Consider the following 18,084-nt stretch of genomic DNA (forward strand, 5'->3'; position numbering starts at 1 on the left):
CAAAAACAGATCATGCCAGACGAATCTTATTTGCATTCATTGACAAAGTGACAAAATTAATGAACCAGACAAATGCTGTCGATTTAATTTACTTGGAGTTCAGTAAGGCATTTGATAAAGTCGACCATAGCCTTTTACTAAATAAAGTTGAAAAATGTGAGTGAGACAGCAACACCACCAGATGGATTCAAATCTGGCTAACCAACTGCACTCAATGTTCAGTGCTCAATGGAACTGCATATACATTAAGGGAAGTAAACAGTGGAGTACCCCAAGGCTCTGGTTTAAGCCCAGTACTCTTCAATATGTTCATCAATGACTTGGATAAATGAAGGGATAAATGTGGAACTCCTCAAATTTGCAGATGACACCAAACTGGCAGGAACAGCAAATTCTCCAGAAGATAGGCTCAAGATAGAGAAGGATCTTGACCAGGGGTGGGCAATTAATTTTGCCAGGGGCCGCATGAGAAATTGGGGTGGTTTTAGAGGGCCAGATTAATATAATTAACTCAGTTCTACCCAATACTGTATATTATTGGGTAGAACTTAATTATATTATAATTATAAATTATAATTATATATTATATTATATTAATATAATTATATATTATAATTATATTATAATTATAAATTAATTGCCCACCCCTTCCTTCTTTCCTTCCTTCCTTCCTTCCTTCCTTTCTTCCTTCCTTCCTTCCTTCTCCAGATGGAGAGAAACTTCTGTCTCTCTGATTTTCTCTGCCTTTTATTTCTGCTTTTGGGCAGTTCTTTACTTCTCTTTCAAAATATTCCTTTCAGGTGCTTCTTTTCAACTGACCTACATTGTCAGTTGAGACAATATAGTGGAGGCTTTGCCTGAAAGTAGCTTTGGATTCCTTTTCTTCCTCCTTCTCCCTCCCCCCACCCCCCAAGAGGTGGGGCTTTACATTTCTTGGAAATGCCAATGAAACCAATAAACAATTTAAAAATGAGCATTTATTGGACTTTGGCAAAAGGGCATGGAAAGAATTTCTCCTTCCTTCCTTCCTTCCTTCCTTCCTTCCTTCCTCCCTCCATTTCTCCTTCCTTCCTCCCTCCATTTCTCCTTCCTTCTTTCCTTCCTTCCTTCCTCCATTTCTCCTTCCTTCCTCCCTCCCTTCATTTCTCCTTCCTTCCTTCCTTCCTTCCCTCCTCCATTTCTCCTTCCTCCCTTCCTTCCTTCCTCCATTTCTCCTTCCTTCCTTCCCTCCTCCATTTCTCCTTCCTTCCTTCCTTCCTCCATTTCTCCTTCCTTCCTTCCTTCCTCCATTTCTCCTTCCTTCCTTCCCTCCTCCATTTCTCCTTCCTTCCTTCCTTTCTTCCTTCCTCCATTTCTCCGTCCTTCCTTCCTCCATTTCTCCTTCCTTCCTTCCTTCCTTCCTCCATTTCTCCTTCCTTCCTTCATTTATCCACACTTTGCCCAGGTCTGATCTTGACAGACTTGGGCGCTATCAAACAAAATGAAATTCAATGGTGAAAAAAGAATATTGAACTAGAAGACCCCCCAGGTCCCTTCCAACTATCACCTCTACAAAATTCTTACACGAAACTTTATATAGACATTATAAATTATGATAACCCATATATCCAGGCTTCTTGTATATGTACATGTTTACACAAAAGGGAGTTAAATAACAATAATTATATACTGTATACGTGTGTGTGATGTATTTGTGTTTGGTTTTTTTTTGATAGTTTTGCTCCTTTTCAATTTTTTTCTGCTCTTTTTTTCCTTTGTTCTGTTTCCTTCTATAAATTAAAGGCAAATAAATAAATATATGAATACAGTCTCCCATCACTTCCCCTTTTCAGGGAAACAAGAATCCTTTCTTAAGAAGAGGAAGGAGTATTAGGTATGCCTCGAAGGGTTGTGTGTTTTTTTAAGAAAAATTAAAAAGGTGAGATTTTTTTTTTGAAAAAAATCAATACACATTTGTGCTGGTTTTGCATGCAAGTTTATTTGTTACATTCAGTAAAGGAGATAAGATAAGAACCACATTCCCAGATTGCAAGGTGGTCAGGGGGAAAATCTTTGGAGGGGATTCTTCAGGGGCCTTTTATCGCCAGGGCTTTATCCCCCTTAGCTGCTGTTGGCTTTCACGCACTCAACTTTCTTGAGGCGAAAGGTGACTCCGGCAGAGTAAATTTCTATATCCACGGGCAGAGCGCAGGCCGAGTCAGAGCCGCAACCTCTGGAAATGAATGGTGAAGGAACATCTCCTGGGAAGCAAAAACTCAGTCGGTGAAGGAGTCCTGGTGGAATCCGAAAAGGGAACTGCCAGGCTGCCTGGTCAAATTCTAGCCCTGCTATCATTCCAAAATGGTTCAGTTGCAGGAATTGGAATGAGCCCCCAAAACTTTAACCTTAAGACTGTCCACAGTCAAACCTCTCCCCGTTTATAAGGGGCGTGCATAAGCGCACCACTGTGCCTGCCGTCCCTCTCCATTGTCTTCTTTTATCCTTATTTTTTCCTTATGTTATGCTTATGTAAACTACTACTATCCTATACATGTTTGATAGATAGATAGATAGATAGATAGATAGATAGATAGATAGATAGATAGATAGATACATAGATAGACAGACAGACAGACAGACAGACAGACAGAAAGACAGACAGACAGACAGACAGATAGAATGACAGACAGACAGACAGAAAGATAGGTAGGTAGCTAGGTAGGTAGGTAGGTAGGTAGGTAGATAGATAGATAGATAGATAGATAGATAGATAGATAGATAGATAGATAGATAGAAAGATAGAGAGAGAGAGAGAGAGAAAGATAGATAGATAGATAGATAGATAGATAGAAAGAAAGAAAGAAAGATAGATAGAAAGATAGAAAGATAGATAGATAGATAGAAAGATAGATAGATAGATAGAAAGATAGATAGATGATAGATAGATAGATAGATAAATAGAAAGATAGATAGATAGATAGATAGATGATAGATAGATAGATAGATAGATGATAGATAGATAGAAAGAAAGAAAGAAAGAAAGATAGATGATAGATAGATAGATAGATAGATAGATAGATAGATAGATAGATAGATAGATAGATAGATAGAAGCGTGGAACTCATTACCGGACTCCGTATTATCTTCCCCTAACCCTCAACATTTTACCCTTAAACTATCCACGGTTGACCTCTCCAGATTCCTAAGAGGTCAGTAAGGGGAGTGCCTAAGTGCAGTAGCATGCCTTCCGTCCCCTGTCCTATTGTCTCTCCTGTATCTCATAGCGTAGTTGCAGGCTGATGTGCTCTGGAATGCTGATTCATTCCTGATTGACTACGTAGGTATCTAATCAGGAACTCTGTGTAAAACTCTGTTAATCTCTGAAAGTATCGAAGTGTTCGCAAAGACAGGCTGATAAAAAGATTATACTACTTCCTGATACTGACTGGCTAAATGGGAATTACCTTGACTTTTTAATTGTGCTATTTATCTAAAAGTAAACTATTTTATACACTTTATATGAATCTGTGACAGCATCATTACTCATCATATCTACTGACAATTCATATTTATTTTATTGATTTATTTGGTAGGAGTTTCAACTCATACCTTCAAAACGTCACTACAGAGCACTGCACACCAAGACAATTAGATACAAGAACAATTTGTTTCCCGAACGCCACCACTCTGCTAAACAAATAATTCCCTCCACACTGTCAAACTATTTACTAAGTCTGCACTTACTATTACTACTAGGTTTTTTTTTCTCATCATTCCTATCACCCATTTCCTCCCATTTATGACTGTATGACTGTAACTTGTTGCTTGTATCCGTACAATTTATATTAATATTGTTTCCTGATTGCTTATTTAATTGACAATCATTAAGTGTTGTTCCACATGATGCTTGACAAATGTATATTTTCGTTTATGTACACTGAGAGCATCTGCACCAAAGACATATTCCTTGTGTGTCCTATCACATTTGGCCAATAAAGATTTCTATTCTATTCTATTCTATTTCTATTTCTATATTTCTATTTCTAACATAGAAACATAGAAGACTGACGGCAGAAAAAGACCTCATGGTCCATCTAGTCTGCCCTTATACTATTTCCTGTATTTTATCTTACAATGGATATATGTTTATCCCAGGCATGTTTAAATTCAGTTACTGTGGATTTACCAACCACGTCTGCTGGAAGTTTGTTCCAAGGATCTGCTACTCTTTCAGTAAAATAATATTTTCTCATGTTGCTCTTGATCTTTCCCCCAACTAACTTCAGATTGTGTCCCCTTGTTCTTGTGTTCACTTTCCTATTAAAAACACTTCCCTCCTGGACCTTATTTAACCCTTTAACATATTTAAATGTTTCAATCATGTCCCCCCTTTTCCTTCTGTCCTCCAGACTATACAGATTGAGTCCATGAAGTCTTTCCTGATACGTTTTATGTTTAAGACCTTCCACCATTCTTGTAGCCCGTCTATTTCTATTCTACTAAGTCTGCACTACTAATACTACTAATTTTATCTCATCATTCCTATCACTCATTTCCTCCCAATTATGACTGTAACGTTGCTTGTATCCTGAAGGTTTCTATTAATATTACTGATTGCTTATTTGAAACCTAGGACAATCATTAAGTGTTGTACCACATGATTCTCGTCAAACGTATCTTTTCTTTTATGTCCACTGAGAGCATATGCACCAAGACAAATTCCTTGTGTGTCCAATCACACTTGGCCAATAAAGAATTCTATTCTTGTGTGTCTTGTTTGGTTTTTGGTTTGTTTGTGATGTTTTTTGTTTTTTGAAAAATAATAAAAGTTTAATTAAAAAATAAATAAAGAATTCCATTCTATTTCTAGGCCGCCCTTCTCTAGTAGACTCCGGGCAGCTCATAAAGTATTCCTTGGAGATATTCCTAAACACAAGTCCCTGATAACTCAGGGGTAACTCTGATCCCTTTTCTTTAACATATAGAATAGAATAGAATTTTTATTGGCCAAGTGTGATTGGACACACAAGGAATTTGTCTTGGTGCATATGCTCTCAACGTACATAAAATAAAATATACATTTGTCAAGAATCATGTGGTACGACACTTAATGATTGTCATAGGGGTCAAATAAGCAATGGAGAAGCAATATTCATAAAAATCTTAGGATATAAGCAACAAGTTACAGTCATACAGTCAACATGGGAGGAAATGATGAGAAAAACTAGTAGAATAGAAGTGCAGATTTAGTAGAAAGTCTGACAGTGTTGAGGGAATTATCTTTCATCTTTCTTAACTGTCTGTCTCTCTTGGCGAGGGGCTTTGAATGGTATACAATATCATCCATAAAACATTAAAATTGGGAATGATTTACAATAACTTTTGTTTTCAAAATTCTAAAGAATTATAACATTTGGCAATATAATCTCTATCCTGAGTTCCGCTGCTATTTAATTCTGGATGCCATCTAGGCACTTGCATGAATAGCTCTTATTAGGCAAATGAAACTTACCAGCAGCTATGGTTCCAGTTGTGGTTATACAATGATTGTCTCTTCCTTTGCAGTTCAGAGAGTTGATATCTTCGCATTGATCCGAGCCAAAGTTAAAGCAAGCTGGGCAGCTCACCCCATTGAGGGTAGTGTTCTCAGGGGGCACTACAAAGATTATGCCATACAGAAGAAGCCTTAGTTCAGCAGCCCTTAATTATACATCATCATATGTGTGTGTTTATGTGTTTGTGTATGTCTCTATACTTTACCCTTAGACTCTCCACTGTTGACCTCTCCCGATTCCTAAGAGGTCAGTTTAGGGGCATGCATAAGTGCACCAGAGTGCCTTCCGTCCCCTGTCCTAAAGTTTCTCTTTTACTAGTACAGTGATACCATGTCTTACAAACTTAATGTTTCCCATAGGAATCAATGGAAAAGCGATTAATGCGTGCAAGCCCAAAATTCACCCCTTTTGCCAGCCGAAGCGCCCGTTTTTGCGCTGCTGGGATTCCCCTGAGGGGAAACCCCACCTCTGGACTTCCATGTTTTTGTGATGCTGCAGGGGAATCCCAGCATCGCAAAAATGAGCGCTTCGCTTGCAACGGAAGTCCGGAGGTGGGGTTTCCCAGCGAAGGGAGCATCGATGAAATCGCAGCATCGCAAAAAACACCGAAGTCCTTGAAACCCACCTCCGGACCTCTGTGTTTTTGCAATGCTGCGATTTCACTGAGGCTCCCCTCGCTGGGAAACTCCACATCCGGACTTCTGTTGCCAGTGAAGCACTCACTTTTGCGCTGCTGGGATTCCCCTGCAGCATCGCAAAAACGGGCGCTTCGCTGGCAACGGAAGTCCGGAGGCGGGGCATCCCAGCAGCGGCAGTGGGTTTGTAAGGTGAAAATAGTTTGTAAGAAGAGGCAAAAAAATCTTAAACCCCGGTTTTGTATCTCGAAAAGTTTGTATGACGAGGGTATCACTGTATCATGTATATAAATATTATTATATCTTTGTATACCACCAATACGTACGTGACAAAACAAACAAATTAACAACATAAAATAAAATAACAGCATCGGAGGAGAGCCAAATTAATCTGGAGTAGCAAAAGTACTCCTACTTTTTTGTTAAATGGCAGAAGTTCTTCCTGACTTTTTCACAAAACATCCTGATTGTTATTTGAGGGAAAATACAGAATCTTGAAAATTGCAAGTGGGATTTCTCAGCCTCCTTTATAGGGAACTCCTCAAGAAGGAAGTCCTTGGAAACGGATCTAAATGCTTCTTCAAAGTGTGTTTCGCTGTACATCAGCAAAACTGATGTTCGATTTGGAAAGGGAACGTTCCCCTTGGAGGTCCAAATCTGGGTTCTCCCATCTTAATTTTAAGAAAACTACGGCTGGCACATCTGGGAAGTTGAGGGACGAAGTTTGAATTTGTTAGAAGGTTGGAAGGAAGGAAGGAAGTTTGAATACGGAAAGGGGTGGCACACTAAATAAATAAATAAATAAATAAATAAGTAAGTAAGTAAGTAAGTAAGTAAGTAAGTAAGTAAGTAAGTAAGTAAGTAAGTAAATAAGTAAATAAGTAAATAAGTAAATAAGTAAATAAGTAAATAAGTAAATAAGTAAATAACTGAATAAATGAATGAATGAATGAATGAATGAATGAATGAATGAATAAATGAATAAATGAATAAATAAATAAATAAATAAATAAATAAATAAATAAATAAATAAATAAATAAATAAATAAATAAATAAATAAATAAATAAATAAATTTGGGCCTGGGTGCTGTTTGTGTTCCTGGTTTTCCTTCATACATTTTCCTATGAGCTGTAGCATGAAATGGGTTTATTTTAATACAAACAGCTCCAAACTTGACTGTAAAAAATATGATTTCAACAATAGAGTTATCGAAGCGTAGAACTCATTACCGGACTCAATTGTGTCAACCCCTAACCCCCAACATTTCTCCCTTAGACTCTCCACGATTGACCTCTCCAGGTTCCTAAGAGGCCAGTAAGGGGCGTACGTAAGTGCACTGGTGTGCCTTTCGTCCCCTGTCCAATTGTCTTTCCTTTCTTCCACCTATCTTATATATTATATATTCTCTTTCTTTCATATATCCTCTCCTCTAAGTTCACTTTACCCTTATATATATATTGCTACATGTCTATTTTTCTTCCTATGTATTTGTGTATTGGACAAATGAATAAATAAATAAAATAAATAAACAAATAAATAAATATTTTCTTACAACCATGGCTTGTTTTAATCCGCTGTTTAGAAAGACAGGGCTGGTGTGCTGCCCCGTGCCAGCTTTGACTGGAAGGATTTATAAATCATGCAAAATTAATATTATTTTTTTTTAAAAAAAGACTTAAATTTTGAACAGAGTTAGGACCTGCTGGCTGCTCCAACCTGATACACCCATGTCTAGAAAATTAGACGTGGAAATAAGCCACCCTAGTGAAAATTTGGGGGAGTGAGGTGTTGTGGTTAGCTCTGGCCCTGCTCCTGCCCCAAGGACTGTTGATGTGGGGGAGACATCCACATGCTGCAGTTCTGATTTGCCCCCGGTGGAATCTGCTGATGAAGGCTCCTCTGACCAAGAAGACATGAGTGACAGGGAGGAGGAGAGTGTGGCAGATAGCTCAGAAGGAGATCAATTCTCTAGCTCCTCCTTGGATTCAGAACAAGAGTTAATGATACAGCCACGCAGGCGGAGAGCGATGCATAGGCAACAACAACTGAGAGATTATGATCAAAGAAAATGAGGCCACCTGTGGTTGGGGGGCTGTGGTGATTAGTGAGGCTGCTATAAATAGCAGCCTGTGGGTTTGGCCATTGTGGAGGATTATCTGATCGTTGTGTTTCGTGACTGCTTTACTGACTTGGACCTTTTGTGTGCTGATTTTTCCCCCGCTTTGAAACTAAACCAGAGCAAAGTGTGTTTCACTTTGTGAAAGAGGAAGGACTGTGAATTGCCTCACAGCTGCAAGCTAAGTATCACAGAGCTGATAAGGGACTTGTACAAATTCCCAGTTTGTTTGGAGACGAGTGCTCTTGGCTATACCAAAAGAGGGGTTAGTTTAAGTGAATTTTCATGATAAAGAACATTGTTTTGAATTTTCAAATGTGTGTGTGTCTGAAATTTGTACCTGTGAATTTTCAGGAGGATTCTACCAGAGAGCCCACAGGAAGATGAGGATACCAACTTCAGGAACTTTGGTCGGAGAGAAGACAAACGGTTCCTTACCGTCTAACTTTTTGTTGTTGCACAAGTCTTCATGGCAACAGCTGAAGCTGCTCTGGAACCAGATTTCAGAGTTGACGGTGACACTGATTGGCCCAGGCGCGCATTCGCTGCGAGAAAAGCAGCCTTTGACAGTCTCGGTGGTAACGCCCGACCCTGGTGAAGAAGATGGAGATAAGAGAGGTTTGGTTAAATTCGGTAACGCCTTGCTGAAAATTGGTTTGGTAATTAATTTCCTGACATCCCCTCCCCTCCCTATTCCCAAAGTTGGTGACAGAACCAGGTATCAAAGACCTGATGGAAGGCCAAACAGTGTTGGGTTCGACTGGATCTTCAAAAGGTATCATGGGCCAGGGATGGTGAACCGAGCGTGCCTACATGCTATCAATGCCTGGGGAGGGCGAAAACAGCTCCCCTTACCTCCCAGAGGCCCTCTGGAGGTCAGAAGCGGCTTGTTTCCCAACTTCTGGTGGGCCCGGTAGGCTCATGTTTCACCCTCCCCAAGCTCCAAAGTCTTCCATGGAGCCAGGGGAAGGTTAAAAACACCCTCCCCCATCCTCCCGGAGGCTCTCTAGAAGCCAAAAACGCCCTCCGAGAACGTCTGAGCAAAAAATCAGCTGGCTGACACACACACGACAGTTCGCCGCTGTCATAGACCAAAGGGGGCCAGTACTATAGGACAGTGATGGTGAACCTTTTTTTCCCTCCGGTGCCAAGAGTGTGGGCGTGTGCTATCATACATGCACGAGTGCCCACACCCATAATTTAATGCCTGGGGAGGACAAAAACAGCTTCCCTCGCCCCCAGGAGGCCCTCTAGAGGGCGGAAACGGCCTGTTTCCCAACTTCTAATGGGCCCAGTAGGCTCGTGTTTCACCCTCCCCAGGCTCTAAAGCCAGGGGAGGGTAAAAACGTCCTCTCCCATCCCCCTGGAGGCTCTCTGGAAGCCCAAAACGCCCTTCCATAGCATCTGTGCAAGCAAATTATCAGCTGGCTGACACACACATGCACATTGGAGCTGAGCTAGGGTAGTGGTTCGTTCGTCAGCAGATACGGCTCCGTGTGCCACCTGTGGGACTCGTGCCATAGGTTCGCCATCACTGTCATAGACCAAAAGGGGCCAGTACTGTAGGACAGTGATGGCGAAGCTTTTTTTTCCTCCGGTGCCAAAAGAGCGTGGCCGTGCGCTATCACACATGCTCGAGTGCCCACACCCATAATTTAATGCCTGGGGAGGGCGAAAACAGCTTCCCTTGCCCCCCAGGAGGCCCCCTGGAGGGCGGAAATGGCCTGTTTCCCAACTTCTGGTGGGCCCGCTAGGGTCGTGTTTCGCCCTCCCCAGGCTCCAAAGGCTTCCCTGGAGCCAGGGGAGGGTAAAAAACACCCTCCCCCATCCCCCTGGAGGCTCTCTGGAAGCCAAAAATTCCCTCCCAGAGCAAAATATCAGCTGGCTGACATGCACATGCACGTTGGAGCTGAGCTATGGCCATGAGATATGTCTCACCTGTGGCACCCATGCCATAGGTTTGCCATCACATAGACCAAGGGGGGCCAGTACTATAGGACATGTCTCAATAAATCAACCTCTAGGGAAGGCCTTCTCCAACATTTTAGTGATAAGATTGCCCAGTTGAAAATACAGTGTTCCCTCGATTTTCGCTGGGGATGCGTTCCGAGACCGCCCGCGAAAGTCGAATTTCCGCGAAGTAGAGATGCGGACGTAAATACACTATTTTTGGCTATGAACCGTATCACAAACCTTCCCTTAACACTTTAAACCCCTAAATTGCAATTTCCCATTCCCTTAGCAACCATTTAGATTATTACTCACCATGTTTATTTATTAAAGTTTATTAAAAAAAATATTTATTAAAGGCGGACTAAAGTTTGGCGATGACGTATGACGTCATCGGGCGGGAAAAACCGTGGTAAAGGGAAAAAACCAGCAAAGTATTTTTTTAATTAATATTTTTGAAAAACCGTGGTATAGCCGTTTCGCGAAGTTCGAACCCACGAAAATCGAGGGACCACTGTAGTTTGGTAAGCACTGTTCTATGCGCTCTTCTGGGGACTTAGATCCTTTAGCTCCCTCTGCTGGTTGGAAGCAAGTATTGAGCTGTCCTTTGTTTTTTACTCACACAAGGAATTTATTCCTACAAAGGTCAGGCAGGCATCTTCACCCTCTCCACAGGTCTGGCTCGAGCCAGTGCAGTCTTTACCTGGATCTTTGCAAGTCTCACAAATCAAACAGGAACCTGGAGAAAACAACATAGGTGAGATGTGGCTTGTTCAATAAGCTAGGATGGAGAAACTAGGTTTCACTGAATATGGCTTGCGGTGCAGAGTAGTGGGTCTTAAACTTTGTATTCTTAGGATTCCACCCTGAGAGTCCTTCGGGAGTTGGGCGGCATATAAATTAAATAAATAAATAAAATAAAATAAATTTCCCCCTTCCCAGTTTTAAAAATGATGAAGACCCCCTCAAGGAACTTTTGTTTGCATGGGTTACCTAAATTGATATTTACCATATGCAAATTTGATTCATTTTTAGAATATAGAAACATAGAAACATAGAAACATAGAAACATAGAAACATAGAAACATAGAAACATAGAAACATAGAAACATAGAAACATAGAAACATAGAAACATAGAAACATAGAAACATAGAAACATAGAAACATAGAAACATAGAAACATAGAAACATAGAAACATAGAAACATAGAAACATAGAAACATAGAAACATAGAAACATAGAAACATAGAAACATAGAAACATAGAAACATAGAAACATAGAAACATAGAAACAAAGAAGTCTGACGGCAGAAAAAGACCTCATGGTCCATCTAGTCTGCCCTTCTACTATTTTCTGTATTTTATCTTCGGATGGATATATTTATTGAATCATATTGTTGGATGAAGGTGGTGCCGTGGATATTGCCTACCTGGACTTCAGCAAAGCCTTTGATACGGTTCCACATAAAGAGCTGATAGATAAATTAGTGAACATTGGACTTAATCCCTGGATAGTTCAATGGATTTGCAGCTGGCTGAAGCGTAGACATCAAAGAGTTATTGTTAATGGCGAGTATTCTGAGCAGAGTCAGGTTACAAGCGGTGTGCCACAAGGGTCTGTTCTGGGTCCTATTCTTTTTAATATGTTTGTGAGTGACATAGGGGAAGATTTGGTAGGGAAGGTTTGCCTATTTGCCGATGACTCTAAAGTGTGCAATAGGGTTGATATTCCTGGAGGTGTCTGTAATATGGTAAATGATTTAGCTTTACTAGATAAATGGTCAAAGCAATGGAAACTGCAGTTTAATGTTTCCAAATGTAAAATAATGCACTTGGGGAAAAGGAATCCTCAATCTGAGTATTGTATTGGCAGTTCTGTGTTAGCAAATACTTCAAAAGAAAAGGATTTAGGGGTATTGATTTCTGACAGTCTCAAAATGGGTGAACAGTGCAGTCAGGCAGTAGGGAAAGATCAAAAGCAAGATGAGAAAATATTATTTTACTGAAAGAGTAGTAGATCCTTGGAACAAACTTCCAGCAGACGTGGTAGATAAATCCACAGTAACTGAATTTAAACATGCCTGGGATAAACATATATCCATCCTAAGATAAAATACAGAAAATAGTATAAGGGCAGACTAGATGGACCATGAGGTCTTTTTCTGCCGTCAGACTTCTATGTTTCTATATAAAAGCAGCAATATTAAACCCATGAGATTCTAAATAAATAATATTTTTTAATGAAAACAAATTCTATTTTTAAACAAAAGCAAAGAGTGACATTGTTTTAAATGTTTGTCAATATCTTCCCTGTTTAGTAAATAATTTTGATTTTGGAGACCCCGAGATGAGTTTGAAGGGGGACCCAGGGTTCACACTTTAAGAAACACTGATTTTAAGAAACCGTAGGTCAAAGTTTCATTTACAAGGAGAAGAAATAGGAAATCCAACTAGAGTTCCTTGCTTTCATCAAACGAGGTTGTCTGTCTTTGGTAGCCCCTTTTGAGTCCACATTCAGAGTAACCGAGTTGGAAGGGACCTTGGAGGTCTTCTAGTCTCACCCTCTATATACCATTTCAGACAAACAGATGTCCAATCTCTTCTTTAAAACTTCCAGTATTGGAGCACCCACATCTGGAGACGATCCATTCCGCTGATTAATTTAATGCAATGTAATTTATTAGATTTGTATGCCGTCCCTCCGGAGACTCGGAGCAGCTCACAACAATAACAACAATGTAAACAAATCTAATACACTTAAAAAAAACATCTAAAAACCCATTGTTAAAACCATACAACATATACCATACATAAATAATATAAACCCAGGGGCTCAATTTCCCCACGCCTGACGACATAGGTGGGTCTTCAGTAACTTACAAAAGGCAAGGAGGGTGGGGGCGGTTGTGATCTCCGGGGGGAGTGGATTCCAGAGGGCCGGGGCCGCCACAGATAAGACTCTTCCCCTGGGACCCGCCACGTAGTGTTCCCTCTAATTTTTTGGGGGGGTGGGCAGAAAAGTATAGTGTCTGAGCGGCAGTCCCTTTGGGACTGGGCGGCACAAAAATAATAAACAAACAAACAAACAAACAAACAAATTAAAAACCCACCCTGTTTTGCCTCAGAGAATTTCAAAATAAAATACTGTACTGTGTGTCTATAACAGTGAGCTCATAATAGGGCAACTCTATCAATATCAAAATGCCACTTAAATAGTTGAGCTAGTTTCAAACTAGATTTTGATTTTCTTTCTCTCTTCCTTACTCCCATTCTTTTTCTTTCTCTTTTCCTTCCTCTCTTTTTTCTATCTGTTTCTCTCTCTTCCTCTCTCTCTCCTTCCCTCTCACTCTTTCCCTCTGGGCTTCTGGGCAGGTTTGGAAAACTCTGAGTTGATGATGATTTTTAAGTGAGCGATTGCTCACTGCTCAGCTTAGAGGGAACTATGCCCGCCAGACGACATTGTTTAGTCGACAGGACCCAGAGATTAATTGTTCCAATTGTCCCGAAATTTCACCTTAGTTGCTTCTCTCTTTGATTCGTTTCCATCCATTGTTTCTTGTCTTGCTTCTGATACTTTTAAAAATAGGACGACTCCTTTTAGCCTCTATAGCAAAGTAAAAAATGTTCAAGGATACAAGCACATCTCCGAGAATGGACGCATCCGCCTTACCTTTAACCTAGCTGTAAAGCAGGGGTCATAACTATCTCCAAGAAGACTTACCTTGAGTTAGGAGTGTGGCTAGAAGAAAGCTGAGGCTGGACAACGATGTCATCTTGGTGGATTCCTTCTAATCTGCAGATGGGTAGATTCTGAAATCAAAGCATCCTGTGCGGGAGAATATATACTGGACCAGTTACATAAGAGGGAGGGAGGGAGTAAACAGGATTGGCCGGAGAGGCACTTAAAACCTGGGCAGCCCCCCTCAGCTCTCTTCACAGCTGACCTTCTTGTCTGCTGGTGGCTTCAAGTGTCCCCTTTGTGTGCCAGGGGGCTGTATTCCCCTTACCCAAAAAGAGCACAACCAACTTCATTTTTCTGCAATGTCTCTTGTGCTTGGCAAAGGAGGGAGCCAAGGTCTTGCGTTTCAAGTCCATGGAATATAAAAAAAGAAAGGCGAAGAGGAATGTTTGCTTATCTAAAATCTAAAAGCCACTTCACATTTTGTCCAGGACAAATGACCCCATTTGCATTGGGACCAAATCCCAGTCATCTAAATTTTCACTGTAGCTTGGCACCGGGGGGAAGTGCGTGGGGTAACAGCCATCTGGACGCCAAGATTCCAATCGTACAGAAACCACCTCTTCAATTTGCCTTGATTTCCAAAAGTAACAAGATGTGTGTTTGTGTATTGATATAAGGAGGTGGACAATTGCAAGTGGGGGTGGTGGTGGTAAACAGGCTCATTAGCAGCAGTTCCGGTGCTGAAAGCTCTCCTTGATGGGTTTAATTTTCGAGATCTTGGCAATCCTGGGCCTAGAAAGTTTAGAACTAAGATGCCTTAAACAAGATCTAAGTAGGGAAAGCAAGTAGGATGCTTGGCTGCATAGCTAGAGGTATAACAAGCAGGAAGAGGGAGATTATGATCCCGCTATATAGCGTGCTGGTAAGACCACATTTGGAATACTGTGTTCAGTTCTGGAGACCTCACCTACAAAAAGATATTGACAAAATTGAATGCGTCCAAAGACGGGCTACGAGAATGGTGGAAGGTCTTAAGCATAAAACTTATCAGGAAAGACTTAATGAACTCAATCTGTATAGTCTGGAGGACAGAAGGAAAAGGGGGGACATGATCGAGGACAGAAGGAAAAGGGGGTCATGATCGAAACATTTAAAAGGTCCAGGAGGGAAGTGTTTTTAATAGGAAAGTGAACACAAGGACAAGGGGACACAATCTGAAGTTAGTTGGGGGAAAGATCAAAAGCAAAATGAGAAAATATTATTTTACTGAAAGAGTATATCCTTGGAACAAACTTCCAGCAGACGTGGTAGATAAATCCACAGTAACTAAATTTAAACATGCCTGGGATAAACATATATCCATCCTAATATAAAATACAGAAAATAGTATAAGGGCAGACTAGATGGACCATGAGGTCTTTTTCTGCTGTCAGACTTCTATGTTTCTATATTTCTATGTTTCTATTGCCCACAAGATCATATGCTGCAACATCCTGCCCATCGGCGACTACTTCAGCTTCAACCATAACAACACAAGAGCACACAACAGATTTAAACTTAATATTAACCGCTCCAAACTTGACTGTAAAACATACGATTTCAGTAACCGAGTTGTCGAAGCGTGGAACTCATTGCTGGACTCCATAGTGTCATCACCACACCCCCAACAATTTACCCTTAGATTATCTATGGTTGACCTCTCCACATTCCTAAGAGGTCAGTAAGGGGCGAATACAAGTGCACTAGAGTGCCTTCCGTCCCCTGTCCTATTGCTCTCCTATATCTCCTATTCCTTTCTTCTATTCCTATATCTCTTCTTCTATTCTTTCATTGATATGTTCTATTACTATACCTCCTTTTCTATTATTTCTTAGATATATTTTACTATGAGTATCTCTTCTATAACCTTTATCATGTATTTTACTATGTGTATATAGATATATATACCCCCTAGAACCCTCATTGTGTATTGGACAAAATAAATAAATAAAATAAATAAATAAACTGTTTTGTATCCTGATGGTTGGATAATCCTAGGGTTGCGGTTTCGTTATTTCCGGTTGGAAAGGGACAGTAAAACTAATTTATTTATTAATTGTGCTTAAATGCCACCCAACTCCCAAAGGACTATGGGCGGCTTCCAATAAATAAATAACTACAACACAATCCCTTCTGTAACAGCCCATTAGGCAGTTTGAACTCAACAGGTTTTTTGCGTGAGGTGAAGAGGTCCAGTCTACAAAGGATTTCTGGGTATATAAAGATCACCATGCTGTTAACTAATCCTGAAATGGCTCAACCGCGAACAAAGGGATTTGAGCAAACTCGGTCCTTAAGCATGGTAGCTAAAGAAATTCCAGGTGTGTTTGAATCTGAAGATATATAACACTAACGTCTGGAAAAAGACACGTGTTTCTGTATCAGTTTTGGAGAGGAAATAATATTACTACTTGTGATATTATCTAGTGATCCCCTTATATAGAGCGCTGGTGAGACGACATTTGGAATACTGTGTCCAGTTCTGGAGACCTCACCTACAAAAAGATATTGACCAAATTGAATGGGTCCAAAGACGGGCTACAAGAATGGTGGAAGGTCTTAAGCATAAAACGTATCAGGAAAGACTTCATGAACTCAATCTGTATAGTCTGGAGGACAGAAGGAAAAGGGGGGACAGGATCGAAACATTTAAATATGTTAAAGGGTTAAATAAGGTTCAGGAGGGAAGTGTTTTTAATAGGAAAGTGAACACAAGAACAAGGGGACACAATCTGAAGTTAGTTGGGGGAATGATCAAAGGCAACATGAGAAAATATTATTTTACTGAAAGAGTAGTAGATCCTTGGAACAAACTTCCAGCAGACATGGTTGGTAAATCCACAGTAACTGAATTTAAACATGCCTGGGATAAACATATATCCATTGTAAGATAAAATACAGGAAATAGTATAAGGGCAGACTAGATGGACCATGAGGTCTTTTTCTGCCGTCAGTCTTCTATGTTTCTATGTTTCTAAGACAAATTCCTTGTGTGTCCAATCACACTTGGCCAATAAAATTCTATTCTATTCTATTCTATTCTATTCTATTCTATTTGAGATCACAGCATCCAAGTTATAAATTATGATTTACGGCTGCACAACAGGTTCATCCAATATGCTAAACCCAAATGAAACAAACCACATTATGGATTGCTGTGCTGTAACAATTTTAAAGGCACTCTTGGGTATACCAAGAATGTAAAATGTGAAAACTTTTAAACTATGAACTTGGATTCTTCTAGGAGGCACTGCCGCACAACTCTAGCTAAATCTATTTTACCAGGATATTTGAAATGGTCAGGTTCGAAAGACTGACACCAACTGATGTTAAAACGGTGATGTCCATCATCTTTTCCTATCACGGAGCCTTCAGATATGTTGCGGTCCTACTGTACTTCCATAACAATCAACATATCTTTTTTAAAATCCATCATTGCCAGAATCAGGCTGGTGAAATATATACTGTACTGCTCAAAAAAAATATAAAGGGAACACTCAAAGAACACATCCTAGATCTGAATGAATGAAATATTCTCATTGAAAGTTGAATGTGCACAAAGAGCAGGTGAGATTGGTTGTCAATCAGTGTTGCTTCCTAAGTGGACAGTTTGATTTCACAGAAGTTTGATTTACTTGGAGTTATATTGTGTTGTTTAAGTGTTCGCTTTATTATTATTTTTTGAGCTGTGTATATAATAAATCAATTTCCTGCCCTTTGGCAGCGTCCCTCAACTTTTGCTGTTGACTGGATTGGGAGTTGATATCCATCCATTTTAAAATTTGCCAGTTGGGAAAGATCTATAAAGCCCTTCATGGCACCGGACCAGAATATCTCCAGGACCGCTTTCTGCCGCACGAATCCCAGCGACCAGTTAGGTCTCACAGAGTTGGCCTTCTCCAGGTCCCGTCAACTAAACAATGTCGTTTGGCGGGACCCAGGGGAAGAGCCTTCTCTGTGGCGGCCCCGACCCTTTGAAACCAACTCCCCGCAGATATCAGAGTTGCCCCCACCCTCCTTGCCTTTCGTAAGCTCCTGAAAACCCACCTCTGTCGTCAGACATGGGGGAATTGAGACTTTCCCTTCCCCCTAGGCTTATAAAATTTATGCATGGTATGTCAGTAT

At 40.4% G+C, this 18,084-nt stretch overlaps 1 protein-coding gene across 1 annotated transcript; it reads right to left on the reverse strand.

The window, feature by feature from the left end:
* Positions 1-1,967: 1,967 nt before the first annotated feature.
* LOC139174015 (phospholipase A2 inhibitor and Ly6/PLAUR domain-containing protein-like) lies at positions 1,968-14,288 on the reverse strand. Its single transcript, XM_070764031.1, has 5 exons — positions 13,960-14,288; positions 10,860-10,976; positions 8,726-8,878; positions 5,492-5,635; positions 1,968-2,240 (listed from the first exon to the last, which is right to left on the reverse strand). The coding sequence occupies exons 1-5, from the start codon at positions 14,009-14,011 to the stop codon at positions 2,101-2,103; spliced, it is 606 nt and encodes a 201-aa protein (XP_070620132.1). The 5' UTR covers positions 14,012-14,288; the 3' UTR covers positions 1,968-2,100.
* Positions 14,289-18,084: the final 3,796 nt, after the last annotated feature.

Source organism: Erythrolamprus reginae, chromosome 11, assembly GCF_031021105.1.
Source record: "Erythrolamprus reginae isolate rEryReg1 chromosome 11, rEryReg1.hap1, whole genome shotgun sequence".
Lineage (NCBI taxonomy): Eukaryota > Metazoa > Chordata > Lepidosauria > Squamata > Dipsadidae > Erythrolamprus > Erythrolamprus reginae.

Coding starts and splice junctions, on each gene's coding strand:
- LOC139174015 (XM_070764031.1), bottom strand. CDS start 14,011: ATGACATCGTTGTCCAGCCTCAGCTTTCTTCTAGCCACACTCCTAACT. Junction 10,977..13,959: donor AGCCACACTCCTAACTCAAG/GTAAGTCTTCTT, acceptor TGTTTTCTCCAG/GTTCCTGTTTGATTTGTGAG. Junction 5,636..8,725: donor CAACAACAAAAAGTTAGACG/GTAAGGAACCGT, acceptor TAATCTTTGTAG/TGCCCCCTGAGAACACTACC.